Here is a 27,626-nt window from a genome sequence, read left to right on the forward strand (position 1 = left end):
GAGAGACCACTTTGATTAGTTTTTGCAATAAACAAGTTAACACGGTAATTTTCCTTAGAGATGCTACCTCGAGCCTTGTTATCTCGTGCCGACTGCTTATCTTTCTTCAAGTATCGGGAGGTAAAGCAAGCTAGCATATCGCATCCGGAGGGTCTTCCTTTTCCCTCGTTACCACCCAACTGCAAATTTCATGCGATACCGACTCGACCTCTGCTAGCACCTCTAGATCCGTGGTCTCGCGTACCAAGCAGCCTGACACAAATCTGATTATAGCTCAGAAGATCGTGTTGAGAGCTTGCGCTTTTTCACTACCCTCCCTGACGCCGCTCTGTCCACATTGATTTCAACCTCGAAAGATTGAATAAAGTATTGATACCACGTATTATCAGCAAAATGCTCCCTATATCTGACTCCCTTTAGTAACACCACGCCGGAAACTCCATCTTGGATAGTCCCATTCACCACCCAATCCTCTGTTCCCGAGTGAATGTTGAACATCCCCAGCAGGTTTCCCACAGTTTTCTTGTCTTGCAGGAGGACAAATTCACAGTCTGCATCAAGGACCATGTTGATCGGGCCTGAGCTCGTGTTTCTCATATTGATGTTGATCCGATTGTCGGAGATGGTGAGGGACCTCACCTCACATTTAATTCTCGGCGGTTTCGCCAAGTCAATAGTCAATGCGAGATGATGGCCGTCGGGCGACACGCTCATGGCAGCTGTAGTCTTTCTTTCGTCCTCGTCAAGCCAATGGGCGGCACCGCTCTTGGGCATAAGGTCGTCGAAGAAGGACTCGAATCCCACCATGCTCTTGATGTTCACAATATCTTCGCGGTACTCGCCCTCCGGAATAGTCACGAAATTTGCGCCATCGGGTACGACTGGCGTGTTCTCGAACGTCAACTCCCCAATCTCAATATGGCCGTAGAAGAACCTGGCTGTGACGGTGCTGACCCAGCCGATTTTGAATCCAGGGCAGCACGAGCCTTCTATTTGAAAGATGAAGGACCTGCGACTGTCAGTGGTTCGGTCTGGTGTAATTGACTAAGTGTTTGGCTCACCTTAGGCTACGGCTCGCTATCATGAGATCGAAGATGTCCAATTCACCCTGCCGCTCGCATCCGGCGATGCTCTCCTGAACCGACGCGTGGCTTAAGTTTTCGGCTTCAGACATTCTGCAAAGTTTCTTTCGCGCGATTTGCTGTGAGAAGTTGGCTGTTTCTCCAGCCTGCAGATTCCCTGACGCAGACGTTTGGGACGATTCCAGCAGGTCGAGTTACCAGAGGTGAAGGAGGGAAGGGAGATTTCGAGGGGAGGTTCTGATCGTTCGATATTCCGCTTCACGTAACCTTATGCTCCCACGTGATGCAACCTTTAGCACCCAATAGAAGAGTGAGATGGAAGAAGTGAGGAAAGAGAGCGTAGTCGATTCACGGCCTGAAGTTATGTGGCATTCACCTGGCAGCCGGCATGGCACTGCTGCCGGGCGCCTCTTCACCGCTCGAGTTTCCGCACTTTGTTCTCCGGAAGCCTTCTAAGGGTCACTTAATGCAAGTTATTGGAGTTACTGATTGTATTCTTGGGAGCTTCCGTCCCGTTCCCGTGAAAGGCTCACTCCGTACCTCCGCGCTCAATAGCCACCATCCTCCAAAGCTACCTATCCTCCATGAGAGAAAAGTAATTGAGCATCACCCAGAGCCTCAGCTTCTGTAACCCCCTTCTGGGCTAAAGGTGCTTCCTATCCAAGTTCACCTCCGCCTCAAACGATCGAATAGCATGAGCAATCCAAGTGTTGCCTTCTTTAAGCGCTTTCACCCCTTTCAGAATTGCGATGCCAGAGAAATTGGTATCAGCAACTATGGCATCACCTTCCAGTACAATTTCTGATCCTCCCAGTTCAATGTCGAAGTAGCCATCCAGTAACGCCAGAACGTTACCACCTTTCTCCAGAGAGAACACACAGTTTCCGAAATCGAGTTGAATCGTGTTCACGTTCGATAAGATGAAGTCAACAGTAACCCTCCCTCCAAACACTCGAATGCGGAATTGGTCAACATAAGTTTTCGTGATCCCGGTCAGTTCAATGTTTAGAGATAGCTCGTGTGCTTCATCCACACTGCATCCAGCAATGGTAAGCCCATCGTCATCCCCGATTCCGTTGTCCACGTTGTTTGGTAGCAAGTGCTGTATGAAAGCCTTGAATCCCACCATGTTTCGAATGTTGAAGTTTCCAAGCTTTATTGAAGCTTTGTTTTTCTTGTCCGGTATGAAAAAGGTTGTCGCGAAGAGTTGCCTCACCTATGAGGCGCGGTTGGTAGAACAGGGAAACCGTTAAATGACTGGTCCAGTCAAGATTCTCGGGGGACTCATTAACATCAACGACGACCTCGAGGTTGAACGTCCTGTACAATGAATAAGTTTCTCCCAGCAGAATCGCGGTCATCAGCGACACCGAAAGAGAGCATACCTCATAGTAGGCTTCGTGATCCGGAGCTTTTCAATCTCGAGTTTAGCCATGATAGGATGTGTTGCAGAGGATCACTAATGCACTCGATGCATGTGTGGTATCTGAGCTCTCCAACCAGTCGAAGCTGAAAGTTTAATGAAGGAAGAGGAAGAAGCATGCGTGCAGCTGCTCACGAGGAGAGATTTATATAGTGCTGCTGTGACGGGTGGCAGCGATGTTTCTCTCTCCGCAGGAAGCTTACCGAAGAGCTGTCGGCTCGTCATGCCGTCCTCTTTAGTGAGTGATCACTACCATGTCTCGATCGTCGAGCGGCATTCATTATGAAATGGAATGGCTGCCCAGCACCCCATGTTGGCTATCCAGTGTCTCGGTAACCCACATCTACATTTTCTCTACTATGGCAATCACTGCTTACATTGCAATATATGTCTAGTTTGATTATGCTTCTTTTCTTATCGACTTTGCTGTGGTAGGTTAAGACAAGCGTTCTACTGTGTGTTCATGAACTGGGGATGTTCATGTATACCACAACAAGCAGCTCGATTGACACAGCATCAAGATGAAAGTTGCTTCGAGTCACAAGGGCCCTGTAACTGACTTGCTCAGAAATACCAATCTTCGAATACTTCGTCTTGGACGGATAGGAAAAGGGTGTCTTTATCGATCCTCATCCAAACCACTCCTCCAAGCAGCCGCCTAGCTCAATTTGACTTCCGTCTTGAACAACCGAATAGCATGAGCGAGAAAAGTATTGTTGTGCTCATACGTCTTGAAGCCCATCAAATTCCCCGTTCCAGCAAACAGCTTGTAATTAACACTGAAGTCAATGTCCCCCTCCATGACGACTGAATCCTCGCCCTTGTGAATGGCGAAACGGCCGTCCAAAAGGGCCAGCGTCTCTGTACCCTTCTTGAGAATGAACTGGCACTGTCCAAAACTCATGTAGACAGGACTCGGGCTCGACATCTTGAAGCTAATGCGTATACTCTCATCACAACGCTTGAAATCCAGGCAACTAATCGACAGCATCGCCATATAGTCCAATTCGATAGAGATGGAGAGCTCATTGGCGCTATCATCATGATCCAGCGCAGCGGTAACAGCCAAGCCGGCCGACTCCTCCTGGGTGACACCGTTCTTGGGCATCAGGTTTTCGAAGAAGGCCTTGAGTGCGACCAGGTTTTGGATGTTCAGGCTTTCCAGCCTGATCTTGACTTCATTATCCTCGTCGGGAATGATGTACGTTTTGCGAAGTGTCTTCTTGCCGATGAGACGATGGCGGTGGAGGAGGCAGATGGCCACACGGCTACTCCAGGGGATTTGGACCTCTGGGTCAATGGTGGCGCTTATTTCGAGGTTGAAGGCGCTACGGCGAGAATCAGTAACCGCGAATGGAAGGATGGGGGGGGGTTCAGGATTGCACGGCTTTGATGACAGACATACCTCATGGTTGGGCTGGTGAAATGGAGTCTGTCAATCTCAAATTCCCCCATCTTCGCGATCGATCACCCTGTTCTGTCGACTCAATCGTTTGCGTGACACTTTAATGGGAGAAGAGTCAAGGGGAGAAGAGTAACAGGCACAAAAGGGAGAAAAAAAGAAGACAAAAAGCTGGCTTGAATTCACTGACGGTGGAAATGTATGTATTGTATCGTGACAGCTGGCAGCAGAGCTTCTCTCAGCTGCAGACAGTCAAACAGCCGCCAGGCCTTCACTGCTGAACAGCGTAATGTGAAACTGCCGCAGAACGACATCGAGACTGAGAACCAAGCCGCGTGGTTATCCGGGAGCAATAAGCAACTGTAAGGCTGCTGCATACTGTCATTCGATCAACCAAGAGACAGAGACATGTCTCAACGACGAACGGAGTGACGAAGGTTGCCATGCACTGAGGAAGCTCAGATGGAGAGGAGTCTATAGCCCGGCCAAGGTGTTGGGTGTCTACCGAGGTCGAACTATTCTTGTGTAAAACTGGTATGACCAAGGTCAGCATCAACCCATATCTCATAGTCATTCGCATCACTTGCATCAAGGCCAAAGTGACTAGAACAGAGGGAAGGATATCAATTGAGCCTTTTCAACTCGCCCATCAACCTCTTGCAAGCCGGGCAGAGAACTTTCGACCGTGCCAGCGAAGCGTCCATCCCTCCGGACATTCACCCGTCGTCCCGAGATGTTGCCTATTTCTTCACCAGGTGCACGCGTCTCACATGTATAGAGTAAAAGGAAATTATCTCGATGATGGCAAACATTGACCCTGATGCAAATGATTTCCGAGGATCTAACCTCCAAGAACTCCCCACGATATCCCCCCTCACGTCCCATTTCTTCATGAGTGGACCCATGGTGAGGATTGCCTCACGTTTTTTAGACTACATGCCGTGTTCTTAATTGCGCCATGCATCATAAGATTTGTTAACCCCGAAAGAGACAGATTCGTTTAGGAAGGAGGAGCAGCACCACGTCCACGGCCAAAGCCACCACGGCTAGAAAGAGACAAGATGTTAGCAGAATGTCCACCGTTGGCCCAGGCAGCCAGCCCTGAAATCCTTTCCATCTTGTAGATGAACAATTGAGGATTCCAACGAAAAGGAAGAGGGGGTTTTTCTCACAATTGAGGAGCAAACTCGCCGGGAGCACCACCCTCCTTGCCCTCGCCAGCATCCCTCCTTCGGTATCCACCCTCACGGTCGCCACGGTCGCCGCCACGGCCACGGCCGCCAAAGGGTCGTCGCTCACGCTCGCCCTCGCCGAGCATGCCACGGGGAGGAGCGTGTGATCGCTGCTGCTTGATGTGGGTAGCAGGAACGATCTCGGCGGGCAGGTGAAGCCATTCCCGGAGGTAGTCGAGACCCTCGGGGGTCAGGGTGTAGTAGTAGTATTGCCAGGAGAACTGGGTCTTGACATAGCCGCGGGAGTTGAGGGACTGGGCAGCCTTGATGACGAACAGGTTCTTGGTGTCGATATCGGGGTGCTTGGGGAGGTTGAAGTCCTTCTGCGCGACGAGGACGCCCTCGCGGAAGAGGTACTACCGGGAGACGAAAAAATGTCAGTGACGCCTGAATCTTGTATTTGCATCTCCTTGCCTCGACACAACGGGCAGCAATTTCCTTCGAGCTGCGCGCTCCCTTCAGCTCGTCTCTCCATTGTCGTAGGTGGAATATACCTCGTGAATCTTCTTGCGGTCGGCCTTGGGAATCAACATCGTGGCGGTTTGCTGCTCGGAGGGTCGATGTTGGAAAGTTGACGGTGTTTGCGGACAGGCGTACAACCAGAGATCTCGAATTGGATAACTTTTGTGGGCGGAAGCCCTACATGAAATTCCAACCTAGCGAAGTGGGGTGGCTCGAAAGTGTGCGTTGTGGCTGACATCACGTGTAGATAAGCGGGCTCTGATAACGTCTGCTCTAGCGCCTCCAGCTGGTGTGGCGCAGGCCGCGACCTCACATGACAAAGTTTCCGCTTGTCATCGCAGCCATTTTCCCCCAAACTCTAAGATTCCTCTACCAAACCATCATCGCAGCCTCGTTTCCTTGTTGACGCTTTGCCAGGGCAACCACAGAACCTAAGCGGTCAATACGGGCTAGCTCTCTTGCAGTGGCTTGTGGTATATAAACAGCCCGACGCCCAGCCCTACCTGCGACCATCGTTCCTTCGCGCTCTGCATTCTTCACGATTTCCTACATCAATCGCATCACCGCTTTCGCCACGCACTGCTTTCTATCAGGCAGACGACGATCTCATCACACACATCAAACACAACACACACAGCTCTCATCACAATGGCTGAACACCTCAACGTTCTTATCTCGACCTTCAAGGGTCTCGGCCTTCCACCGACCTTGGTCTTGCGCACAGCTCCATCGACTACGGTGACCTCTCTGCGACAACAGATTGATGGCAAACTGCCTCCCGGCGCCACCGAATCAAAGCTCATCATCACAACAACCTCAAATCGAGAGCTGCCCCAATCATCAGAGGCGCCCCTCTCCACCTATCTCGCATCAGACGAAGATGACTTTCTCTCTCTGCGCCTCGCCATCCCCCTCTGCGGTGGCAAGGGAGGTTTCGGATCCCAGCTCCGAGCGGCCGGTGGTCGCATGTCATCGCGCAAGAAGCAAAAGCAAGACGATGGCGGCTCAAGCCGAAACCTGGATGGTCGACGACTGCGCACCATCAACGAGGCCAAGGCCCTCGCAGAGTATCTCGCTATCAAGCCAGAGATGGAGAAGAAGGAGAAGGAGAAGCGGCGCCAGCGATGGGAGGAGATTGTCGACATGGCTGAGAGGAGAGAGGCAGAGATCAAGTCTGGCGGCAGAGGCAAGCTTGATGGCAAATGGGTCGAAGACAAGGAGGAGAGCAACGAACGGACCCGCGATGCGGTTCTGGCTGCCATGAAGTCCGGCAACTACAAAGACAACCTCTTCAGCACCTCTCAAGGCTCAGCGTCAAGCGAACAAAGCAACGGTCAATCTACGAGTGAGGGAGAGGATTCTGAGAGCTCAAAGGAGTCACCACCCCCTGCTACAGAGGCTGCCGGTCCATCAAAGGCCAAGCCGAGGACATTCTTTGGTTTCGACGAAGACGATGAGTTTATGAGTTCCGAGTCGGAGGATGAGGGCAAGAAGAAGTGATCAAGATGGACGTGCGATTTTCAGTGCGTTGATTATTTATCTGCTTTTTGGTCCAAAAGTAACTGGAGTCCTGGGGTCATTTGGTCATTGGGTCATTGGGTGTATTTGGGAAAGGGGCGACATTCGAGCTTGATACGATACCAATTAATTTAGCAAATGTGCCGACAGAGCACTTCTCTTCATGCTTCCCATGTGTTTCTTGTGAATACGGTGTCACGCATGCAATACGTCATACTCGGCTACTAGGTAGACTGTATACTACTTCAATACAGTAGTCGCATTGAGCTATATGTACATCAACAAAACGTCTCACGAGTTCATACTCCAAAGTTGTGCCCATTGGCTTGCGATTGACAACTACAGCTTTTCTTGCAGTACACGCGCACCTGGCTGCTTAATCTATACGAACACCCATTCCTGCTATATACCCTGCCGCATCGATTCTGAGCACTTAAGCATCAAGCTTCACAGGGAAGTTGCCAGCCTCTGTACCAAGAAAAAGCAAAGAGAACAATGATTAGCTTGAAACCAGGATCGTCGCGTTGTCGGGTATAAGTGAAGACATACCGCGCTGCTCGTCCCATCGCTGGTACCATCCAGAGGGGCACAGTGATCGGTAGGCCAACCAGAACTAAACACACAATTGGTGTCAGTGTACAAGTATATAGAGATGCGGCGCATCAAGTATCAAGAGGGTTCTCCCCATTTCCTGGTTGTTCGGCGTACCTGACGGCAAGGCGCAAAGTCCTCTCCCTTGGCGAGGATGCACTTGTGGTAGTCGACGTAGTTTTGCCAGCAGTGCTTGGTCTGGTTCACGTTGGGGAAACGGGCATCAGTGCCTGCGCAAAAGGCCTCCAGTTAGCGAAACATGCGGGCGGTATGCACATGCGTATGGGTTGTGTATATATATGTAGGTATATCGGGAAGCGGGTCCTCCGGCGACGGGTAGAGAGAGCTGAGTTGAAGCTATCCCAAGCTTGCCAACAAGTCGCTCGCAGTCGACGGCAATGCAATGATCAAGCTGTTCGTCGTTTGCGGTTGATGCAGAAAAGGGTAGGTATGTGTTGTCGGGCATTCTCACCAGCTACAAGAAACCGCCATTGTTAGCCTCGGTCACCTCTCAGATCAGACCACTTTTTCCCCGAGAACACATTGAGAGAGGGGATATTTTGTTTCTCAAGAGGCAAAGACAAGCGCCCGTACCAGTGACAAACTTGAAGGGCTTGGTGACAAGCTCCTGGCCTTCCTCGTCGGACATGATGGATAGCGAGAGATTCGGTGCTTTCGGCGCGGGGGGTGTTGCAAAGATGCTCGGCAATTGGGGGGGAGGTCGCGGGATTGGAACGAGGTCGAAGGTGTCGAATGAGTCTGGAGCAGCTTTGCTTTCCGAATCAGATGTTCCGGATTGCAAAATGTGTGCCTCAGGCGCCCAGCGCGGCCAATGGGGCCACTCCGGCAGGCGCAGGGTGGGCCATTTTTGCCTGCTGAGGTGGGAATAATTGCACCATGAGCCGGGGCGTCTCTTTAGTGCTGCCCTTGCTTCTTGCTTCTAGTACCTGCTCTGCATTCTCCGGCAACCCAGCCTCAACCACCTCCAAAAGGCCAAAAAGCAATCCCGGCTGCTCCCTCTCGTCGCCTCTCTCGGCACTCCGAAAAGCTTCACTCTCCGCTCAACCCTCACAATGCGCCCTTCTCTTGCTCTTCGGGCCTTCCGCCCTACGGCCCGCATGATGCGCCCCGTTCCCGTAAGTGTGCAGCTTGCTGACCTCACAATTTGAGATCCGATGAGATGCGAGATCCCGGCTAACCCTCGCGGCTTTGTAGAAGGAGGACCAGGCCGGTATGTGACGCAATTGACGAACCAGCAGAACAAGAAAAAAAACCTCGCCGCGACCATGTATTGACAGCCTCTACGCAAAGGCCACACCGTTTCCCAGCGCCTCCGCAAGCTCAAGCAGATGCCCGCCGAGCTGTACCCCCTCTGTACGAAAAGACTCACCCTGCTCCGAACCCGAGGGGCTCCCCCTCACATGCGATGTCTCCTTCTTCTAACATGAGGCTATAGTCGTCGTCGTCGGCTTCGCTCTGGGCGCCGCTGCCTACTCCTGCTCCCGCAAGTTCTTCGTCGACAAGAACCTGCGACTGTCCCGACAGGGTGCCGCTGCCCGCGCCGCCCAGCAACACACCGAACACGGCGAGGATCACTAAGCTGTTCGAGTTCTTCTTTCACTTGCGTCGAGGAGCAACGTTTGGGCGGGACAATGATTTGACGTGCGTCTACTTGGGAATATGAGATGGGGGATTCAGTATACTGTACATGTCGAGAACCTGTAGGGACGAAGCGCCGATGAGAAACACAGCTTGCAAGTTGTTCCAAAACCTCGGTTTTTCTACCCCATTCCTGTAAAGAAAAAAAGAGAATCTAGTATGCCATGGCATGGTCCCCTCCAAACACCGTCGCTATGCAAAAAGAAAGGGGGAAAAACAGTCCAAGTGAACCCGTATCCTGTCATCGCGAATCCCATATCGTGTCCTTCATCTACAGCTCCCTTTTTCTCAATCTCTACTCCTGCTTGGGCCCCGCAACATCCAGCCCCTCGAGACCTTGCATGGGATCTGATGCCGGTTCTTCAAGCTTTGACTCATTTGCGACGTCATCCTCCGCCGCATGCTCAGCAAGCCAGCTCTCCTGTAAGAAAAAAAAGTCAGAATATTTATTTCCCCCATCATTATGATATCAAGTTCACGTGAAAGAACAAAGCCTTGTGGAAAACAACTCACCTGCTCCCAAATCGCCTTTTTGCTTCCCAATCCCTCATCCGCACTCTTGGGCGCCCTGGCCGGCGACACCTTGATCACCCTGCCAAAGAACTCGGACTGGTCCATGTTGTCAATGGCCTCCTTTGCGTCCGCGCTGTCCTCGTACTCGACGTACGCGAAGCCCTTGTGGGGGTCCTGCGAGCTGGCGTCTGATTTGGGGAGCTGCACCTCGACGATGTCGCCAAAGGGGATGAAGGCGTCGAAGACGTGCGTGTCTGTGACGAGGGGCGCGAGGCCGCCGACGTAGACGGTGGCTTTCCAGCGTGCAGAGTCTGTCATTATGATGGAATGGCTCGAGCTTTTATAAGGAGCTTTTGAAGGGCAAGAGAGGGAGAAAGTAGGTAGGTAGGTAGTGCGGTATCAAGTCTTGTTTGATGTGAGCTTGTATTCTCTCAGAAACTTGAAGCTTGTGTTGGTGACACTGAAGTTGTAGACGGACAGCTTCCACAAGCCGAGGTTTCTCCGGCAAGACGTCACAGTCTGGATGGAGAGGAAGAACAAAAGCACGTAAGACTAGAAAACCTATGAGATTTGGATCGCAACAGGGTTTGTTAGTATATCTAGTGGTCGATTGGATATTTCTGGGGTATTTTAGGTTAGAATACCAATCCGATATGCTGGCTTGGCTAAGACGCATCAGCGTGCGATATCAAGAATAATACCTACCATAGGTAGGTACCTAGGGTAAGGCACCTTATACCACTGGCCTCATGTCAGCCAGCCCGATACCCTACAGTCAACCATCTGCATCATGGCTCGAAAAGGAACACAACACTGATTGTCTGAGGAACTCATTTAATCAATGAAACGAATCAGAAGAGAGGGTACAGTTATAGCTCTGGCAAGCTTATATCCAATCATGTATCAGTCGAGGCTACGTATAGTTACAGAAGCAAGGCTTGCCGTAGCCCATGACCGATGTTATCAACCGGGAGCTGTTTTGATTTCGACGTCATGCCGTCAAAAATCCTACAATAACTTCATAAATCCAATGCAGGCCCTCGACGGTCCTCAATTCGAGTAGAACGAATAGAGGACACAATCACATCAAACTCAGTCCAAATACCCCTTCAACCCAAACCCAATAACAGCCCAAACCGCCGCACCTACAGCAAACAATGTAGTCCTATCCATCATCAACCGGATCAGTATAAATACAATCAATCCACATCCAATTCTCAAATCCAATATCTCAATAAATGCAAAGGAATGGAAAAAGAAAAAACTCACTCAACCTTCTTCCCCGCCCTCCAAACAATATACAAATCCGCCACACAAATCCCCATAGAGCTCAAGATAACCGTCCCCATCGCATCCCTCATCCCAGCCCTATGCAGCGCAACCAACATCGTCGCCATTGTCAAATCTCGACTCCCTACCAAGATCGCCACAACTCTATCACTCGACCGGGATTGTTCTTCATTGACAAACGGCGGCGTTGACGGCTCGAGACTAAACAGCTCGGCGGTGCGCTCCGTGTCAAACAGCGCGCTGGAGCCGAGAATGGCAAACGTTGCTGCGACGCTGAGGCCCAGCGAGTTCCAGGTGGACGCTGAGAAAGGCATATCGCTCGCGCGCGCGTGTTGTGTGTCGTTTTGCACTACAGTCTCTTGACGATATATCTTGAAAGGGGGGGGAATGAGAATGAGCTGACTGACGGATGAGGAGTGCTTATATTCAATCAGCTGTTGTTCGTCTGCTACTAACATGGCCCTAGGCAGCGCCGACGGGTCTAGGCATGGAGGCCTTGGATGGCACACGCGAATCAATTCGTGCGAGTATCACAACATCGCTTCTCCATCCCCCCTAAGCGAATCAAACGACGCGCCGTTTCCCAATGAAGACATCTGTGCGAGTTCAGCTGAAAACGCGAGGCGAGGTTTGCCAGTCATGTCTAACACGATAGCATTCCTACAGTGTCGTCAATATAACAGTTGCACGCGTCTGGACATCGATGGCCAACAGCAATATACCCTAGCAGTTCATAAAATAGTCAGCCATCGGACAACAAATCACTGTATCGGAAAACACCATGTATATATAATATATATTCTAACTAGTCGTGCCGCCTGCGGATTCAATCAATGCCTTTGCATAATCCATCGATTTCGTACCGCCTATAAACTCGTCTACAAAAGTCCATAATTCTTCCTATAAAAAGCATTAATCACTCATCAAGGGGTCGCCTTGCTCATGCTGATGAGTCGCTTAACTCCGACCTAGACACATTGCGCGTTAGTTTAGAAAGAAATCTGGGTTGCGAGAGATTTGGAGAAATCCAACTTACCATCCAGTTACCGCACTCCTCAGTCTTGTCTCGGTTGATTTCCATCTGCAGCCTTTGAGCTGTGGCGTAGTCCTTGGCTTGCATTGCGATAGCGAGCTGTGTCAGCTGCTCAATAGTCGATGCCTGCACAAGCTCCTCGTTGTTCAGGTGGTCGAAGAGAATGTTCAGACGCTTCTGGGTGTCCTTGACTTGAGGAGCAAACGTGGGAGGTGCCTTGGACGCCACTCGCTGCATATCTGAGCTTAGGATATCCACCAACTGTTGAGCATGAGGTGGGATGTGTGATCGATCGCCAGGGGGATGCTTGGCTGCTGGGGGTGGTGCGGTCTGCTTAGCGGGCGGAGGAGCAGAAGTGGTCGAAGGAGGCCGGCCCATCGGAGGAGGACCTGTTGGTGGCGGCTGAGTGGCAGGCACCTGTCCGGGGGCCGGCGCGTACGGTGATGGGGCATACGGACTGGGCGCTGCCGGCTGCTGTTGAACTGGCGGCGCATAAGGATTTGCGGGCGGTGGCGGTCTGCTAGCCGGGCCCGGAGGCGGTGGCATGGTGGCGCTGCCATACTGTCCAGGCTGCTGCTGCTGAGTTCCGGTCACTGGAGCGTATCGGTTCGAAGGGGGAGGCCCGGCAGGAGGCGCGTTATATGGCGAAGCTGTGCGAGGCATCACTGGAGGGGCCGGGTGAGTCGGAATGGCCCCGGTTATGGGAGTCGGCGGAGCATATGGATTTGCTGCCGCAGATGAGGTTCGAGGTGGCCCGGTCACTGGCGGTCCGGCTAATGGGGACTGGACTCGTGGAGGAGCTGGTCCCTTGGGAGGTGGAGGAGGACTAGCCCTAGCACCAGCCCCGTAAGGCGACGTTGATGACGGAGGAGGGGGATGAGCTGCCTGGCCCTGCTGGGCTCCAAAGGGAGACGCAATGGGCGGGACGCTGGGCGTTGACCTTCGTGGCGCGGCCTTTGTCACCATAGGGACGTCATTCCAGTTCTCAGTGTTCTTGGCCTTTGCTGCAGGTGGAGGACCCGAAGATGATGGCGTCGTGTTCCTCGGGGGTCCGCTGATGGGAGGAGGTGCGATGGGCGCTCCAGTGTAGCCAAACTGACTAGGAGGCTGGTACCCCTGTGGCTGATAGCCCTGAGGTTGGTAACCTTGGGGCTGATAGGGGTTGACTGGTGGCTTGTACTGCTGAGAGGCTGACACCGCCGGTGAAGTCTGCTGCAGTCCGACATACGGGTTCGTGGGAGCCGGGATGGAGGCAGGCTGAGGAGGTTGGTAGCCTACCACAGGTGGCTGCTTTCCGGCTGAAGTCGTTGATGGCGTTCGGCGAGATACCGTGATCGGCACGGCAGCGGGCTTCTTCTGCGTTGCGAGCTTCACTCGACTTCTTGTCAGCTCGGCAGCTGGATAATTGGCTGGCAGCAGATCGAGGAATTTCTGGGCAACCTCCAGCTTGCCCTGGCCGGCCAGAATCTCGGCGTACTCGGTGTACTTGTCGTAGAGCGTCGCCAGCTTCCAGTCTGCCGTCTTGGACAGTTCCTTGTCCTGGAACTTGGCGACGTGGCGGAACACAGTCACCTTCTCAATGAAGCTCTGGAGCGATCGAGTGTGGACCGAAAAGGTAGAATCACCGGACTCCTGCTGCATCCTCGCTTGCTCCGCCTCCTTAAGCTCATCCACCCAGATGGCGACGACCTTTTCGAGTTTCGAGCCCACGAGGTAGCAGAAGGAAGCGTCCTTTCGCTGACCCTGCTCGTTGATCCGGTCGCCCAGTGCCTCGCAAAGGTCTGGGAACTCAGTAGGGTCTGAAAAGGTGCAAATGATTGCCATTGTCTCCTTCCAGTTCTCGAGGTCTGCATTGTACACGATATCCCACAGGTTCTTGTCAACGACAGAGCTGATGAGCCGCAAGTAGCTGGGAACGCCGTCCTTGCGAGCGAGATAAGCAGATTGCACCTTCTCGACGAGCTCCTGGCCGCCACAGTTGGCAATGAGGAAGGCGTCTGCGATACGATCCTCCTTCAAGCAGATATCCGTGGCCTTGGCAAAGTTGCCCAGCATGAGAGCTCTCGTAATGTCCTTCTCGACAGATGTATCGCCGTCACTGAAGAGGTGGAAAGGCTTGTCCGTCTTAGCACCTTTGTTGGCAGCCAGGCCAGAGAGGAAATCATCTCCCTCGCCCTCACCATCCCCTCCAAAGAAGTTGGACAGGCGCCTGGGCTTGCCCTCCGCGTCTGTAGCCTCCTCCTCCTTTTTAGGCGTCTCCTTCTCCTCACCCTCGGGCGTACCAGCAGCAGAGCCGTTTGTGAGATCTTCTTCCTTGAAGCCGAGATGCTCAACAATCTTTGAACGAGGGTTCTCGCCGATTAATGTCTCAATGACTGTCCAGTCTGCCTTCTCCTCGTCGGTCTGAGCTTGAGCCTTTCTCTCTTCGCAAAGCGTGACGACGTCCTCGGATTTGAGAGCCTCTTGGAATCTTTCGATAGCGGACGCAACATCTGAATCGGCAGAAAACTGCGAGATGGACAGTTTTGATTGGCGCTTCTGGCCAGCCTGAGTTGGCAACTCCTTGAAAATGACAAGTTTACCACCAAAGCCAAAGGAAGCCCCAATAGGTCGCTCAAACCACTTGGGCGCCTTGGGTAAGGACCATGAAGCTCCCTGAGGCTGGGTCTGTGCAGCCCTAAAGAACTCCTCGTCATCTAGGGGTTTCTCGTTGATTGCTTGCGACTTGTCAGGGTTGGTGTTTTGGAGCGTTTGGATCGTGATCTTGCCGTCGAAGCTTGCGGTAGCGGAAAGGTTAGGGTTGTGAGGGTGAAAGCGCGTCTGGAAGGTCCAGTTGGTGACCTCGGGCAATTCTCCGTAGCGCTCTCCGGTGTGCGGGTTCCAGACAATCGTCTTGTTGTCCTTGCCGGAGGAGAGCAACAGATCAGGGTCCTGCTGGCACCACGATAGTGACAAGACACCCTGCTCATGTCCCTGGAGAGTCTTCTCCGGAGCATTGGAGTTGCGCAGATCCCACAGAAAAATGACGGGCGTGTTGTCGTCGGGGGTTGCCGTGAGAAGTTTTGTGGAGTTATTGGGATCCCAGGCAATGGCGCTGACTGCCTTGCGGTTGTTGTTCAGGGTCAAGGATGCCTTCTTCGTCTTCAGATCCCAGACGGTCACGAAGCCGCCGGGGCCTCCAGTAGCGAGAATGTGAGAGACCTTGCGGTTCCATGCCAAGCAGTCGATATCGTCGGATCGGGCCGCCGCGTTACCCAGACGGAAGGGGTTCTCGATGTCGCCGATGTCGTAGATGAAGAGCTCGCCCTTGGCACCCGCAGTAGCCAGGATCTGCGGCTTCAGAGGGTTGAACTGGAGAGCCTTGATAGCACCGGTGTGCTTCGTCGTCTTGGAGATGGAGGCGTCAGAAGCCCCCGCCTCGAGCTTCTCAACGTCCCACAGCTCAAGGGTGCCATTCTCTAGAGCACCTGCGACGATGCCCCTGGGGTGGTTGGCGTCGGGAGGCCCCCAGGCAATGTCGTAGAATCTACTAGCCTCAGCAATTGACTCAAGCAAAGCGTCTCCAAACGCCAAGATCCCTACCTTGACTCGGTGGTGATGCTGACCACAGGCTGGAGTTCGATGCCCTGCTCCTGGTTGTCCAGCGCGAGGTCCCAGAGCTCCAGCTTGCTCTCATCAGAGAAGTCGGCGTCGACCGCTCCAGCCTTGGTCCCTGTGACGACCATGGGCTTGCCGGCGCCGGGCGACCACGCAAAGGTGGCCGTTCGGGGGATGTCTCGTAGGCGCACCATGGTGGCGGGGTTGCGGATGTAGTTGTAATACGAACGGGCAAAAGGGAAGCGATGAAACAGCGGCGAATTGACAGAGAAAGAGAGGTGTTGAAAAATGCCCAATCAGCGGCCCTGATGCAGCATTGATGAGTCGAGAGTTGCGCAGCTCCCAGAGTCCGTCTGAGCAGAGACAATCGCGGTGCTGGGAGGCTGACTGGCGTGCGAGGTGGTCGAGAGTCCAGGGCCAGCTTAGTATGATGCCAGATTGCAGGCCAGATGTTCGCATCAGCTCCTCCCTGCCCAAGGTCCGCGTCTGTGCTCTGCGACTAGCTGGCGACAGGTCGCTGCACGTGACGCCGCCGGTGCTGCTGCGGCAGACTTATCGTGAGCTTTTGTGCCTGCAACACAGCATCTGCAACAAGTTGAATCACGAAAATGGCGGAAGAAAATATGAAAATCAAATCCAGCCTTTGAAATGTTCAGTATATAGGTAATCAGTTCACCAGCAACAACACCAAGTGCTGAATGTTGTTCCTGCTGCGGCTGTCACAGGCTCAATATAAAAGCCGTCCATACGGCGCGGCCCCCTGTGGCAGATCCAGATTGGGTAAATTGCGACTCTCTGTGAACCACTCTAGGCACTGGATTACACTGGCAAGAGCATATGGACAAGTATACAAATCAAGGATCGAATCTCAGATCGGGCGTGATAAGTTCGTTCTACAAGCTTCTTTAACCCCACTGGATGCCGAAATGCAGCTTCGAGGGCTAATACCTGCCATAACCATATGGCAACTTTAAATGGAAGAATAACGTTGATGCAGCTTGCATGTTATTCAAAATCTAGATATATACTGACCTCTATAGTCTAGATAGTACTAGTATATAGTGACGGAGTATTAACGGGAACCTGAATAGGCGAAGGTGGTCGATATGCGGCAGGCGAATGTGGCATTCGAATGAACTGGTAGTCGTGGAGGATCTTCATGGTGCTTCGTGACGGTCATGGGTATCGAGGTTCCGGCCGGCAATGAGACGATGTGATGATGCTTTCGGGAGGCTTGGCCATAGGGTGTAGATGTACGGTCAAACGTAGGTGTCGTCTCATCTAGACGGAAGCACCTTCTTGACGTATTCCCTGACTAGCCGCAACGCCGCCCTCACAATGTCTTCCAGCCGCCGGTCTTTTCGACTCCGCATCCAGAGAAGTATAATGCTCAGGACAACGCAGTCAATCAACAAGTGTTTCATGACGACGAAGATGAGCCACTTTATCCAGGCGGGAAAGCTCTTCTTCTTCCTCGACCTCCACTCCCGCCCCGTGGCGATTTGTTCGCGGAGAGCGGCAACTTCTGCCGTGAGCTGGGTGATGGCTCGTTCCATCTTCTTGGACCACCGGCTGTTCTGTAAACTAATGGCACGGTCCTCTTCGTCCCTTGCCACCGCGTCTTCGTCATCCTCGTCAACCAGCCTGCGGGATCGCAGCTCGACCACGTCCTGCTCGCTCATGGGGCTGAGGACCTTCAAGGGCAAGTCGCTGCTGCCACTCCTGGGCTGGTTGAAGCTCTGCGTGGGGTCACTCGGATTGGCCGAGGAAGATTCGGAGCTGGGGACGTTGTCTTTGATCTGGTTCCAGACAAACTCGAGCTCGGCAACGAGTTCTCTCCCATCTCTGCTTGTGGGAGGTTAGTGTCGATTAATCAGGTGTCGCAGATACTGGAATTGTGGGATGTGGGCAGGGACTCTCACGACGTGTTTGCATATTTGTGCATGGTCTCAATGAGGGCCTCGATGTATCGCCTCTTTGACTCAGTTCTTGTCAAGCCCTTTTGTGAGTTCCACGCATCCCACTTATCCCGCTCCTTCTGCAGCTCGTCCGGCGGCAAACCTGACCCGGCCGTGGGCATCTCCATGACACCATCAACATCCCCTTCCATGGCCTGTTTGTAGAGACCATACAGCCGTAACCGCTCGGAAGGGGGCGGCCGCGAGGCTCCGGTCTTGGGTATCTTCTTGACGGTGTTTAAGGCATGAACAAAGACTCGATCTGTAGCATTGGGCCGTTAGCATGTGCCGTTGCGGGCTCGTTGTGGGGGGGAAGCAGAGAGGCATCTGTTTGATATACCCACCCACGGAGTCCGCCATCGGGGGCGGCTATGACGGGGAGCCTTGCAGCTCCCAACAAGCCTGATGCGATCTGTTGGAGGTGTCCAGAAAAAAGCATATATTGCTCTGTGACAAATCGATAATGGATCTTTTTCTCCCTCTTTAGGATGTATTGCGGGTTTCCGTGCGTTTTCGATGGCAATTGTTGGGTAGAACGGGAGCGAGAATCGATGTCGTCTCTGGTGCTCGTTGACCCGAAACAGCTGATCGGTGGATGATAAGGGCCGAGGGTAGTTTGTCTCTTGAATAGCTTGTCCAGACCAGCGCAGAGGCAAGAAATATCAATCCAAAAAGATGACGCAGATTCCCGCGATAGAGACAAAATCTTCAGGCGTGATTTAGCCGCGGTGAGAGTCGAGGCAGCGGATTCTGTGTCGAGATGATGTTTTGCGGGCGTTCCGTTGACGACTCGAGGCTCTCGGTCTATCGTTCCGGCTCCAGTCGCAATTGAACCTCGGCGCGCTCGCGCTCCAGTTTAGCTCGGAGGACGCCTCAGCGCTATAAAGTGCTTCGGTCAGGGGGTCTCGGCTGCTGGGAAAGGGCTCCAGTGCTGTGGCACGGCCTGCGCTGGGCTCTTTCTCGCGTCATCGAGCCGGGTATGGAGTACCTGCGGCAGCACGTGAAAGTCGCCTGGCCGCTTAGTTACGGGTACATGGATGATGGACATGAACCGCTCAACGGCACCCGTTCATGTTCTAGCGTCTGTTCCTGTTTACCCCGGATTCGGTGCCCAACAGATGGAGATTCTCTTGATTGGAGGCATCCAGCTTTGGCGTACTGAGCTGACCAGATAAAGGGATCATATCTGGTCTTGATCTAGGCATGTCCTATTCATCTTCCACGGTGCTGTGTGGGAAAATCTGGCAAGTCTGGTCACCGAAAGACCCCCCCCCCCAAGGGTTTAGATACCTACATTATAGCGGACCTCAGCGAATGATGCAACAAGTGGTTACGAGGCGGCAACCATAGCAAGACATTTCGCTAATAGTCGCTCCATATAGCGTCTCATTTCGCTGTGCGGCAGGTTGTTTCAGAAAGGTCTCATGGTATCTTTTGTCGTCCTAATGGTATCCTTTACAACATTTGTACATAATAGTATCTACTTTAACAGTAATCCCTAGTGTTGATTTCCACGATGGTATGGTGTCCGGCTGACCAAAGCCTCCTTATAACAGCCTATTCAGGATTGAATTATCGTCCCTCGCTTGCATATATTGTTTCTTCTTCTCCTCATATGCCTGTATGAGCCGCTTGTTCTGCAACGCCGCCTCAGCTGCTTTGTTGCCAGCGTCCTTCTTGCTCAGGGCCGTGCCGACCGCTAATAGTCTTCCGACCTCGCCGTAGCCGGTCAAATATGCTCCAACAGTGAACAAGGGTAGTCCCAGATTCTTGTCCCTTTTCTCGCCCGGTAGATCTTTGTACTCGATTGTAACACCCTTGGTCACAATCTTTACGCTCAGCCGCTGCTTGGCACTCGAGTCTATTGCCCCTCCAGGCGTTGGTTGAGTTTCTGATCGCGTCTTCGCCACCTCTGCCTTGTAAATGTCTTCTTTGAGTGTCCTACCCCAGAGGGACTTCAGCCACCCCACCACGGTGATGAGTCCTTGCTCGGGATCCGAAAGAATAACGGCTGCGACATAGGCTTCGAACATGTCGGCTTGTGTCTTCAGTAAATCTTTGTCCTTTGATCGTCCTCGTCCCAGTGTCATGTGATCACGGAACGATCCCGGGAGCTTGGCCCATCTAGACATCTCGTAGTGCCGAAAGAACTCGGCGAGGGTGATGTTACGAACACATCTCTCGCGGAGTTGCGCGCAAGTTCCGGATCGCAGCTGCGTGAACGTTTGGTGGATGAGAGCGCTCGCGATCAGCTCGATATATGCGTCGCCTAGCCATTCCAGACGCTCATAGTTATACTTGAGCCCAAGGCCCGGGTGCGTGAAAACCTCCTCGGCCAGTTTGGGGTCAAGGATAGGAGGCAAAGGAGGCCACTCTTGCCGTATCTCTGCTGCAGTCCATGGCGTGACTTTGATATTTGATAGCAGGAGTATGTCAGGAGAGCCCTGAGTAACTTCCGCAACCTTTTATTCTCTAATATTAGCATCTCCATCTGGCGAAGTAAGGCAATCAAAGGCGATGGGAAACTCAGGCGCATACCGTTGGCGTCGCATCAGCAACCATGGGCTGCGCTATCTCAGCATCAGGCTCATCGAGAGATGCGATGGCCTCAAATGTGGGAAGCAGCTGCTTGGATAATTTGGACAGCCGTGACTTGACGTCTCCAACTTGGAGTTCTGCAGGGTTCTTGCTCTGTGAAAGCTGCTGCTTGAGGATTTGGAGACATTCCACCAGCTCGTCTGCCTGTTCAGCAAGTGATGTGAAGGCTTGACTTGTTGCTTCGCTGCTGCTGACGGTATCGCCGGTCTTTCTGAGGTCCCCAATTTGCTGCCGCTTTGCACCCTGGGCTGCTCCGGGGGATGAATTTGGTCGCTTGGTCATTTTTTCTTCTTCTCAAGACCAGCACCAAATTCGGTGATAAAGTTCGTCGCTATGATGTGAAGATCCAAGCATGAATTGACGGGGATTTGTTTCCTGGGCGAGTGAATCGCAGCAAGCAAAAGGCCCACCTCTCAGCGCGCAGCAGGGTCTAGGCCCGATATGGACTAGCCCACTTTCTTTTTGATGGGCGCATTCAAACTTCATTCAACGTCCAGGAAGCTGATGCCATCATTCGAGATCAAGCATGTAAAGATGAGCATCCCTCGAGAGCGGTTAGTAGCATTGATGAAGGTAAACCCACCGCATCGCATAGGTCCCCCCTCGCAATCTTGAAAGCTCGACTAACGATTTCCCTAGGCGCAATGCCAAGTCTTCGCCTCGACGTTCAACCCTGAGGGGATTCGCATGGGCAATAAGGTCTTGCGACAGCGACTCAAAGGCCCAGCCCTCGCCGCCTACTACCCCCGGAAGCTGGCGACGATCAAGGATGTGAAGCGGGAGTTTGGACCAGTGCTTGCCACATGGGATGAAGCCGAGGAGGATCGGTTCGAGTACATTGAAGAGTAGGTGCAATTGCGAGGGAGCTTTTGAGAGAGCAGTCGGCTGAAACTACAACTCTAGGCTCAAACAACGTGGAAAGAGTGCACCGAAGAAGAAGAGGGGCCCACCTGGTACGTCCAAGTCAACGTCGAGATCTACCTGGTGCTCAGAACGACTATCAGCTAAGAATTCTTACAGCTCCCACTCCGGGAAAGAAGCGATAATCGGCGCATTATCCGCTCTGGCGGCGTCCTTTATACTACAGCATCATGTCCAATCACCCTGAAATAGGGTCTACGAGAATCACGGAGGCAGGCTATCAAGATGGGAAAAGAAAAGGCGTTGGAGGAATTGGTGACGCAAGATTTTGTGATGCCACTTTGAAGACTGTCGCAACGACTGGGACTGTACAATTACCCCTTGGCTTGGGCCGCTTGAACCTATGCAAGAAGAAGCAAGAATACAAGTAAAATATCTTGGACTAGATTAGTATGGCAGAGAGTTGTATATGCCAAGCACGTCGGGATGGAGAAACGCTTGCACTGGGAGGCAGACCTCTGGTGCTATTGTTTCGGCCCAGGTTCTACATCAACGTTGATTGCGCAGTGACTTGACGCCTCCTGAGGTGGCACCAAACCTTGTAACTCTTTACGCATCGAGATCCTTCTTGAGACGATGAATTGCATTTCTCGCGCCGCTTTTCTCCATTGTCATTATGCGGAAAGGAGACAAACGATGCCAGAACTTCCGAGTGCTCGTCTGGAGCACCTTGTGATTCACTGAGGAGTTTTGCCGCTTGCAGTGCTCAGTCGCCCAATTTTCGAAGCACTGACAGAATGCGAACAAGCTGATGCGTCTCCCTGATTCCTTCATCCTCTTACAACTCCCTTCTCTTCTCTTCTCTTCTCTTCTCTTCCCTCGATATATATATCGTTTTCCGATGCCTTGATGTGCCTGCAAACATCAATTCTAACGCTGCACAACTGCTCAAAAGCCATTTCCAGCGTCTTCAAGCAGCAAATACAGCTGCCGGACCCTCCTCAACGTCTGAATCCTGCCTCGTGTCGTGGCCTTAGCGAGTGGCAGACAAGGCGGTGTCCATTTTTGGCGATAGGGACTGACGGGTGCTGCCAGCTCCTTCCTTGCACTGCCTGGCAGGCCGTTCTTTCACCCGCGACTCCAGCCGACCACTAACATCTGCTTCTGCAATTTCTGTCCCTTCGACTTCTTCTCCCTCTGCACCACACATCCAACTTCTCCCTCCTTTCCTCTCTCTTTTCCCTCTTCCGTCTGTGGCACGCACGCTGCGCCTTGTTTGATTCCCGTAAGGAAGATCGTCTCTTCCGGCATCTTCCGCTGGTGCCTTTCCCTTTTGTTCTTTATCTGTTACCCCCTGCGAGCGTTTTCCTGCGGATGAAATGTCGACTTCCAGCTCCTCTGATTCTTCTCCTCCGCGTTCGGTTCCACTGCCAGACGGCACCCCCCCAAAGGACATGTTGGTGCAGGCGATCGACGTGCTTTCGATTACTGCAGCCGCTGGTGTAAGTTTTCTACCAGTTCCTGAATTTGATGTCTGAGGACTTTCGACGCGGCGTCCCATGAACCCGACTTTTGGCTCCAAGATCAGAGCCCGAAGTAACGTGATGGTGGATATTCGCTTACCGTGCTGTCCTAGGACATCGGATCGGGCGCTGCAATGAAGGACAAGGGCATTTCTCCCTTGACTACCTCGAAGCTGGCGAACCAGGGCTACCCAAAGGTGAGTGTCATTACCACTGGCTCTCGTGGTTGTTTTTGTACTCACATTATACTCGCAGCCACCTCACAATCTGCTCACCAGCAACTCGTATCACATGGAGAAACCCTTCACGAGGCTGTCAGAGCAGCAGATGTCCATCAATCAACAAAGCCACGCTGTCAAACCAGTGGATGACGATGGTTCCTTCTTGAGAGTCAATGACCAGACCCCATCGAGCACGTCGCTCCCCATCACCCCAGTGACCGAAAGTTTCTCCGCCACGGCCCCGAATACCCGTCCGGCCAGTGTCGCGCTTGAGGAACCTCGTGCAGATGCTGAAGAAGTGTTCCGCTTGAAGCTGCAGCTTGCACAAGCTCGCAGCCACATCTCCAAGCTGGATCAAGAGCTTGCCCAGTCCCGGTCAGCCAAAGATCCCGACGCAATGTCTCGTGCTGAAGCAGCTCCTCGAGACAATATCTGGAACAGAGCCACTCCGGATGATACTCAGTCCGACACTAGCGACTCTACTACTGCCGCACTCCATCGTGCTCGCGGAATTTGGGGGGCTACAAAGGCATCGTTCGCCAACAACACCTCCATCCCACCGCCTGCTCCCGAACCGTCTCCAGCTCACTGGTTTGGCGGTCGAGGATTCAACCAAAACTGTTTGGACCCAAACTCGCCTTACGTCTTAGTTGGCAACCATCGTCTCGAACGTCCGGCTCCGGACCACGATTTCATGATGCGTCCTCCATCTAACCGACGTAGTGCTCGCTTCGACAGCAGATTGGGCGCAAACCACCAGTTCGGGGGTTCCTTCGTCAATGTCAACGGTCCAGCTCATCAGTTTGACTCGGTCGGTGGTCCAGTGTCCGTCCCAGTGCCAGGCGCTCACGTTGGAGTCGGCCCAGCAATGACTCCGATGGGCATGAACATGTACCCCCAATTTCATCAACAGGCAATGGGCACTCCTCTGTCTCCCCATGCCTCAGAGTTTACCTCAAAAGCCGGGTGGAAGAGCGAAGTAGCCAGCAGCTCGATGGAGATTACTCATTATCATCCACATGCTGATGAGAAACAGATTGTTCCGTCCGAGGGACCAACTTATCTCCCGCCAACAGAGCCTCTCAACTACCGTCGCCTCCTCGACCGAAACGTGAACTGCAACTGGAAGTACATTGTTGACAAGATCGTGTGCAACAATGACCAGCAAGCTTCCATCTTTCTGCAGCAGAAGCTCAAGGTGGGAACTCCCGAACAAAAGTATGAGATAGTCGAAGCAATCGTGGCGCAGGCCTACCCCTTGATGGTTAACAGGTTTGGCAACTTCCTCGTCCAACGCTGCTTTGAGCACGGAACCCCGGAACAGGTTATTAAGATTGCCGAAGCCATTCGTGGCAATACTCTCAATTTATCCATGGATCCTTTTGGATGCCATGTCGTCCAGAAGGCCTTTGACTCGGTCCCAGAAGAATACAAGGCGATCATGGTTCACGAGCTCCTTCGTCGGATTCCCGAGACCGTGATCCACAGATACGCTTGTCACGTCTGGCAGAAGCTTTTTGAGCTGCGATGGACCGAATCTCCTCCCCAAATTATGAAGTTCGTCAATGAGTCCCTCAGGGGAATGTGGCATGAGGTTGCCCTTGGAGAGACTGGCAGCCTGGTCGTTCAGAACATCTTTGAAAATTGCCTCGAGGAAGACAAGGTACGTGGTGAAAGCTTGACCCGAGAATATGGCGAAACGCTTGCTAACGTATGTCTACCAGCGTCCCTGCATTGAAGAAGTTCTCGCCAACATCGACATTGTGGCCCATGGCCAGTTCGGAAACTGGTGCATCCAGCACATCTGCGAACACGGCGCTCCCCCTGACCGCAGCCGGGCCATCGACCACGTCATTCGATACGCTGCGGAGTATAGCACCGACCAATTTGCCTCCAAGGTTGTGGAGAAGTGTCTCAAGATTGGTAGTGCCGAGTTCCTGGGTCGATATCTTGATAGAGTTTGCGAGGGACGCCGCGACCGCACCCGCATTCCTCTGATTGATATTGCCAGCGACCAGTACGGCAACTACCTTATTCAGTGGATTCTTAACAACGCTTCTCCTCAGCACCGTGAGATGGTTGCTGCCCACATACGAAAGCACATGGTCTCTCTCAGGGGCTCCAAGTTTGGATCTCGTGTCGGGATGCTGTGCACCAACCACGCGGTCACGACTCGCCCTGGCCCAGGAGTTGGGCCGGGCATGGGCAGCGGCCGCATTGGAGGACCAGGACCAACACGGTTCGGGACCTCGTACCGTTGATGCGGCATTGGCGTTTTGTGGACTAATGGATGTGCGGGACGCTTCTTCATTATCTGGCAAACTTTGAGCCAGGTGATAGTGCGCAAAATTGTTCGTTCGACTTAGCACATGTTGCCGACTCGTTCCCATATCAAACATCCACCCTTGTTGTCCTTGCCCGAATCGCAAGTTGACGCAGAAGGATTTGTCGACTTTCTCTTATGAACATCTTCCCATGCAATCAATTTACAGATCACCCGTCATCCTACGCTCAGCTGGCTACTGCCTGACTGGGTGCATTGGACACATCATGGTTATGCATTTTGAAATATGCAGGAGGCCACATCTGCTAGCCGTGAGGACAGCATACTCTTTGACAAGAGCTCAGATTGCATCTCGACATGTAAAGACGATAGCACATTCACCCAGGATGGTCTGTATCCCCCCATGTGTCTCGAGACGAGATCAAGCTGACTTTTTCTGGTAGAAGGAGCCCGCGGGCCACTCGAACATTTTCAGACGAGAACAAAAAGAAAGAAAGAAAAAAAAATGAAGTGCAAGGGGAGGAGAGGGGCGCGGTGTATCACTTGCAATGGAGAATGCATTTTGTTTGCGCGACGGAGATGATGGAGGGATGTTATACGAAGAAGGCTTAGTTGTGTTAATAGTTGCGACGCTCTTTATTACAGGATTTCTCGTTTTGTCGTGACAACGGCACTTGCGTGCCTGACACACAAGTTGTCGTGATGGCAGATAATGAAAGCTAGGGCGTCTAATAAGACAGATTTTCAGGCTCAAAGAGGTATGTCTGTATGAAGCTGTGATGGTATGTGTTCCAACTGGCGTCAAGAAGGCTGTCTGACCAAGAATACACCATGTCTACATGTATGATTCAGTAAGACGCCATAAGTGTAGTCTAATATCAGGGTCCTTTCCACAGCTGTTGAATATGTCGTGGGTTGATCAAGACTGTGTCGCAGCTGTAGCCGCCTGTTCCACCGGGGGAAACTCGAGATCTAGGATGTTCTCTGCAAAGCCGGAACTCGCCTCCGCAGTAGCGGAAGCCTCCCTTTCCCAAGGCTTTCTGGGGACGGGACGGGATCCAACAGGCTTGACTGCCTATAAGAGGGCAGAATAGATTTATACATGAGCATGATGATATGATTCAAAAAGAGCTAAAGCAGGTTGAAAGAAAGGGGGGGGGAATGAGGTAATGGGGGTTCACACTTACGGGATCTCGTTCAATGGTGTTGGGAATCTGCCTGATGCCGGGAATGGGCTTGCCCTCCTGGAGGAGCTTGATCATTTCCGCAAAGGCGATTGGGTATGCTGGTTCTGGCTCTGATGAGGACGCATGAGAATGGGAAGAGGGGGAGGAGGGTTTGTTGCGCTGGACGTAGAGGTCTGCTTTGGGGGCGGCTTGTTGCCACGGGGTTGCCTCTGCTTGTGGTGGTGGTGGTGCTGCTGCTGCTGCTGCTGTATGGGACGGAGTACTAGTAGGATGAAATGTTGGTGATGAAGAAGAAGGAGAAGAGGAGGGGGGAGCAGCAGCTAGCGTGGGCGAAGCAGACGGCTGCTGTTCGTACTCGGGGGGCACGATGTGAGGCGTGCTGTGGTCTGGGTGTTGGGCGAGCCAGGCGTGGTAGGCGGCGAAGTCGATGTTGACGCCGATGCGCTGGGCGTAGTAGAAGATGCGGGCGTGGGTGGCGATGTCGCGGAGGGAGCCTTTTTGGGAGGAGGAGGAGGGGTTGGGGGGTCCGAGGATGGCGCGGAGGCCGGACTGTTATATGTGATTGGTATCAGAAATGATTGTGAGATTGTTGTGTTTCTATGTGAGATGAGATTGAGTGTGATTTGGGAAGGGGGGGGGGGGGGGGGGGTAAGATATCATGGTAAGAGGTGGTATCATGTGAGAGAGGAGGAGGAGGGGTGATTGAGGAACACCTATGAAGAGAGAGAGAGGGAGGGAGAGAGGTTTGGTGGGACGTACGAGAAAGGCGGCGTCTTTGGTCCAGGGGTAAGAGTCAAAGGCTCTGAAGATGGAGTCTTGGTCTTTGAGGGAGCGGATGCCGTCTGCGCCGGGGAAGGGCTCTTGTGGTTCTGCCATGGTTGTGATGGGTGAGTACTAGATAGGTATGGGCGTTGATGAATGAGGGGTTCAGCTATGACGGCTTGCGAGAGTGCTTTGCTTGTTGATCTGAGTTGGTGAGGACGTAAGATGTCGAGTTTATTTGTTGAAGGCCAGAAAGAAGAGGCAGAGTGAGATGTGGCAAAGATGTCGGTCTGGTCGTGAAAGTAAAGTGGCTGGTGATTGCTTCTCTTGAGGTATTCAGCCGTTGGTGCAATCAACTCAGCTAGTAGATGTGCCTACAGCATGTGAAGTGGGTTTGAGTGGCTGACCGTTGTGCATGGACAAACCTCGG

General features: G+C 52.8%; 13 protein-coding genes across 13 annotated transcripts; 3 read left to right on the forward strand and 10 right to left on the reverse strand.

Annotated features, from left to right (window-relative positions):
- Positions 1-267: 267 nt before the first annotated feature.
- Positions 268-1,174, reverse strand: TRIREDRAFT_102787 (uncharacterized protein; the record flags this gene model as incomplete). Its single annotated transcript, XM_006961624.1, has 2 exons — positions 268-1,009; positions 1,062-1,174. The coding sequence occupies 2 exons, from the start codon at positions 1,172-1,174 to the stop codon at positions 268-270; spliced, it is 855 nt and encodes a 284-aa protein (XP_006961686.1).
- A 551-nt stretch (positions 1,175-1,725) lies between these two features.
- On the reverse strand, positions 1,726-2,517 carry TRIREDRAFT_102788 (uncharacterized protein; the record flags this gene model as incomplete). Its single annotated transcript, XM_006961625.1, has 3 exons — positions 1,726-2,246; positions 2,299-2,402; positions 2,468-2,517. The coding sequence occupies 3 exons, from the start codon at positions 2,515-2,517 to the stop codon at positions 1,726-1,728; spliced, it is 675 nt and encodes a 224-aa protein (XP_006961687.1).
- Positions 2,518-3,163: 646 nt separating this feature from the next.
- TRIREDRAFT_102789 (uncharacterized protein) lies at positions 3,164-3,915 on the reverse strand (the record flags this gene model as incomplete). The annotated part of the gene is made up of 2 exons (XM_006961626.1): positions 3,164-3,833; positions 3,911-3,915. 2 exons carry the CDS (start codon positions 3,913-3,915, stop codon positions 3,164-3,166), a joined length of 675 nt encoding a protein of 224 aa, XP_006961688.1.
- An 811-nt stretch (positions 3,916-4,726) lies between these two features.
- On the reverse strand, positions 4,727-5,723 carry TRIREDRAFT_73985 (uncharacterized protein). Its single transcript, XM_006961627.1, has 3 exons — positions 5,634-5,723; positions 5,080-5,495; positions 4,727-4,953 (listed from the first exon to the last, which is right to left on the reverse strand). Exons 1-3 carry the CDS (start codon positions 5,670-5,672, stop codon positions 4,908-4,910), a joined length of 501 nt encoding a protein of 166 aa, XP_006961689.1. The 5' UTR covers positions 5,673-5,723; the 3' UTR covers positions 4,727-4,907.
- A 526-nt stretch (positions 5,724-6,249) lies between these two features.
- On the forward strand, positions 6,250-7,215 carry TRIREDRAFT_119739 (uncharacterized protein; the record flags this gene model as incomplete). The annotated part of the gene is made up of 1 exon (XM_006961202.1): positions 6,250-7,215. The coding sequence occupies one exon, from the start codon at positions 6,250-6,252 to the stop codon at positions 7,099-7,101; it is 852 nt and encodes a 283-aa protein (XP_006961264.1). The 3' UTR covers positions 7,102-7,215.
- Positions 7,216-7,433: 218 nt separating this feature from the next.
- TRIREDRAFT_71343 (uncharacterized protein) lies at positions 7,434-8,405 on the reverse strand. The gene is made up of 4 exons (XM_006961628.1): positions 8,303-8,405; positions 7,828-7,941; positions 7,669-7,732; positions 7,434-7,587 (listed from the first exon to the last, which is right to left on the reverse strand). Exons 1-4 carry the CDS (start codon positions 8,357-8,359, stop codon positions 7,553-7,555), a joined length of 270 nt encoding a protein of 89 aa, XP_006961690.1. The 5' UTR covers positions 8,360-8,405; the 3' UTR covers positions 7,434-7,552.
- A 410-nt stretch (positions 8,406-8,815) lies between these two features.
- Positions 8,816-9,476, forward strand: TRIREDRAFT_71344 (uncharacterized protein). The gene is made up of 4 exons (XM_006961203.1): positions 8,816-8,846; positions 8,926-8,941; positions 9,022-9,084; positions 9,167-9,476. Exons 1-4 carry the CDS (start codon positions 8,832-8,834, stop codon positions 9,307-9,309), a joined length of 237 nt encoding a protein of 78 aa, XP_006961265.1. The 5' UTR covers positions 8,816-8,831; the 3' UTR covers positions 9,310-9,476.
- A 188-nt stretch (positions 9,477-9,664) lies between these two features.
- TRIREDRAFT_102794 (uncharacterized protein) lies at positions 9,665-10,200 on the reverse strand (the record flags this gene model as incomplete). The annotated part of the gene is made up of 2 exons (XM_006961629.1): positions 9,665-9,790; positions 9,883-10,200. 2 exons carry the CDS (start codon positions 10,198-10,200, stop codon positions 9,665-9,667), a joined length of 444 nt encoding a protein of 147 aa, XP_006961691.1.
- Positions 10,201-12,045: 1,845 nt separating this feature from the next.
- TRIREDRAFT_119742 (Hypothetical protein) lies at positions 12,046-15,996 on the reverse strand (the record flags this gene model as incomplete). The annotated part of the gene is made up of 3 exons (XM_006961630.1): positions 12,046-12,140; positions 12,209-15,731; positions 15,788-15,996. 3 exons carry the CDS (start codon positions 15,994-15,996, stop codon positions 12,096-12,098), a joined length of 3,777 nt encoding a protein of 1,258 aa, XP_006961692.1. The 3' UTR covers positions 12,046-12,095.
- Positions 15,997-17,079: 1,083 nt separating this feature from the next.
- On the reverse strand, positions 17,080-18,442 carry TRIREDRAFT_73997 (uncharacterized protein; the record flags this gene model as incomplete). Its single annotated transcript, XM_006961631.1, has 3 exons — positions 18,105-18,442; positions 17,725-18,022; positions 17,080-17,647 (listed from the first exon to the last, which is right to left on the reverse strand). Exons 1-3 carry the CDS (start codon positions 18,118-18,120, stop codon positions 17,080-17,082), a joined length of 882 nt encoding a protein of 293 aa, XP_006961693.1. The 5' UTR covers positions 18,121-18,442.
- Positions 18,443-19,307: 865 nt separating this feature from the next.
- TRIREDRAFT_54419 (uncharacterized protein) lies at positions 19,308-20,168 on the reverse strand (the record flags this gene model as incomplete). The annotated part of the gene is made up of 1 exon (XM_006961632.1): positions 19,308-20,168. A coding segment is annotated over one exon (861 nt), but the record flags the coding sequence as incomplete, so codon positions are not given.
- A 2,708-nt stretch (positions 20,169-22,876) lies between these two features.
- On the forward strand, positions 22,877-25,224 carry TRIREDRAFT_53314 (uncharacterized protein; the record flags this gene model as incomplete). The annotated part of the gene is made up of 3 exons (XM_006961204.1): positions 22,877-22,945; positions 22,998-24,626; positions 24,688-25,224. 3 exons carry the CDS (start codon positions 22,877-22,879, stop codon positions 25,222-25,224), a joined length of 2,235 nt encoding a protein of 744 aa, XP_006961266.1.
- Positions 25,225-26,166: 942 nt separating this feature from the next.
- On the reverse strand, positions 26,167-27,310 carry TRIREDRAFT_102799 (uncharacterized protein; the record flags this gene model as incomplete). Its single annotated transcript, XM_006961633.1, has 4 exons — positions 26,167-26,322; positions 26,435-26,696; positions 26,775-26,983; positions 27,194-27,310. 4 exons carry the CDS (start codon positions 27,308-27,310, stop codon positions 26,167-26,169), a joined length of 744 nt encoding a protein of 247 aa, XP_006961695.1.
- Between the last annotated feature and the right edge of the window lie 316 nt (positions 27,311-27,626).

This window comes from Trichoderma reesei (assembly GCF_000167675.1).
Source record: "Trichoderma reesei QM6a unplaced genomic scaffold TRIREscaffold_1, whole genome shotgun sequence".
Lineage (NCBI taxonomy): Eukaryota > Fungi > Ascomycota > Sordariomycetes > Hypocreales > Hypocreaceae > Trichoderma > Trichoderma reesei.

Excerpts from the sequence above, each read along its gene's own strand:
- TRIREDRAFT_73985 (XM_006961627.1), bottom strand. The coding sequence starts at position 5,672 with ATGTTGATTCCCAAGGCCGACCGCAAGAAGATTCACGAG. Across the intron at positions 5,496-5,633 it reads ACCGCAAGAAGATTCACGAG|TACCTCTTCCGCGAGGGCGT; the intron begins GTATATTCCACC and ends GTCTCCCGGTAG. Across the intron at positions 4,954-5,079 it reads GGCGAGTTTGCTCCTCAATT|CCGTGGTGGCTTTGGCCGTG; the intron begins GTGAGAAAAACC and ends GTCTCTTTCTAG.
- TRIREDRAFT_71343 (XM_006961628.1), bottom strand. The coding sequence starts at position 8,359 with ATGTCCGACGAGGAAGGCCAGGAGCTTGTCACCAAGCCCTTCAAGTTT. Across the intron at positions 7,942-8,302 it reads CCTTCAAGTTTGTCACTGGT|GGCACTGATGCCCGTTTCCC; the intron begins ACGGGCGCTTGT and ends GCCTTTTGCGCA. Across the intron at positions 7,733-7,827 it reads ACTTTGCGCCTTGCCGTCAG|TTCTGGTTGGCCTACCGATC; the intron begins GTACGCCGAACA and ends TTGTGTGTTTAG.
- TRIREDRAFT_71344 (XM_006961203.1), top strand. Across the intron at positions 9,085-9,166 it reads CGCCGAGCTGTACCCCCTCT|TCGTCGTCGTCGGCTTCGCT; the intron begins GTACGAAAAGAC and ends ATGAGGCTATAG.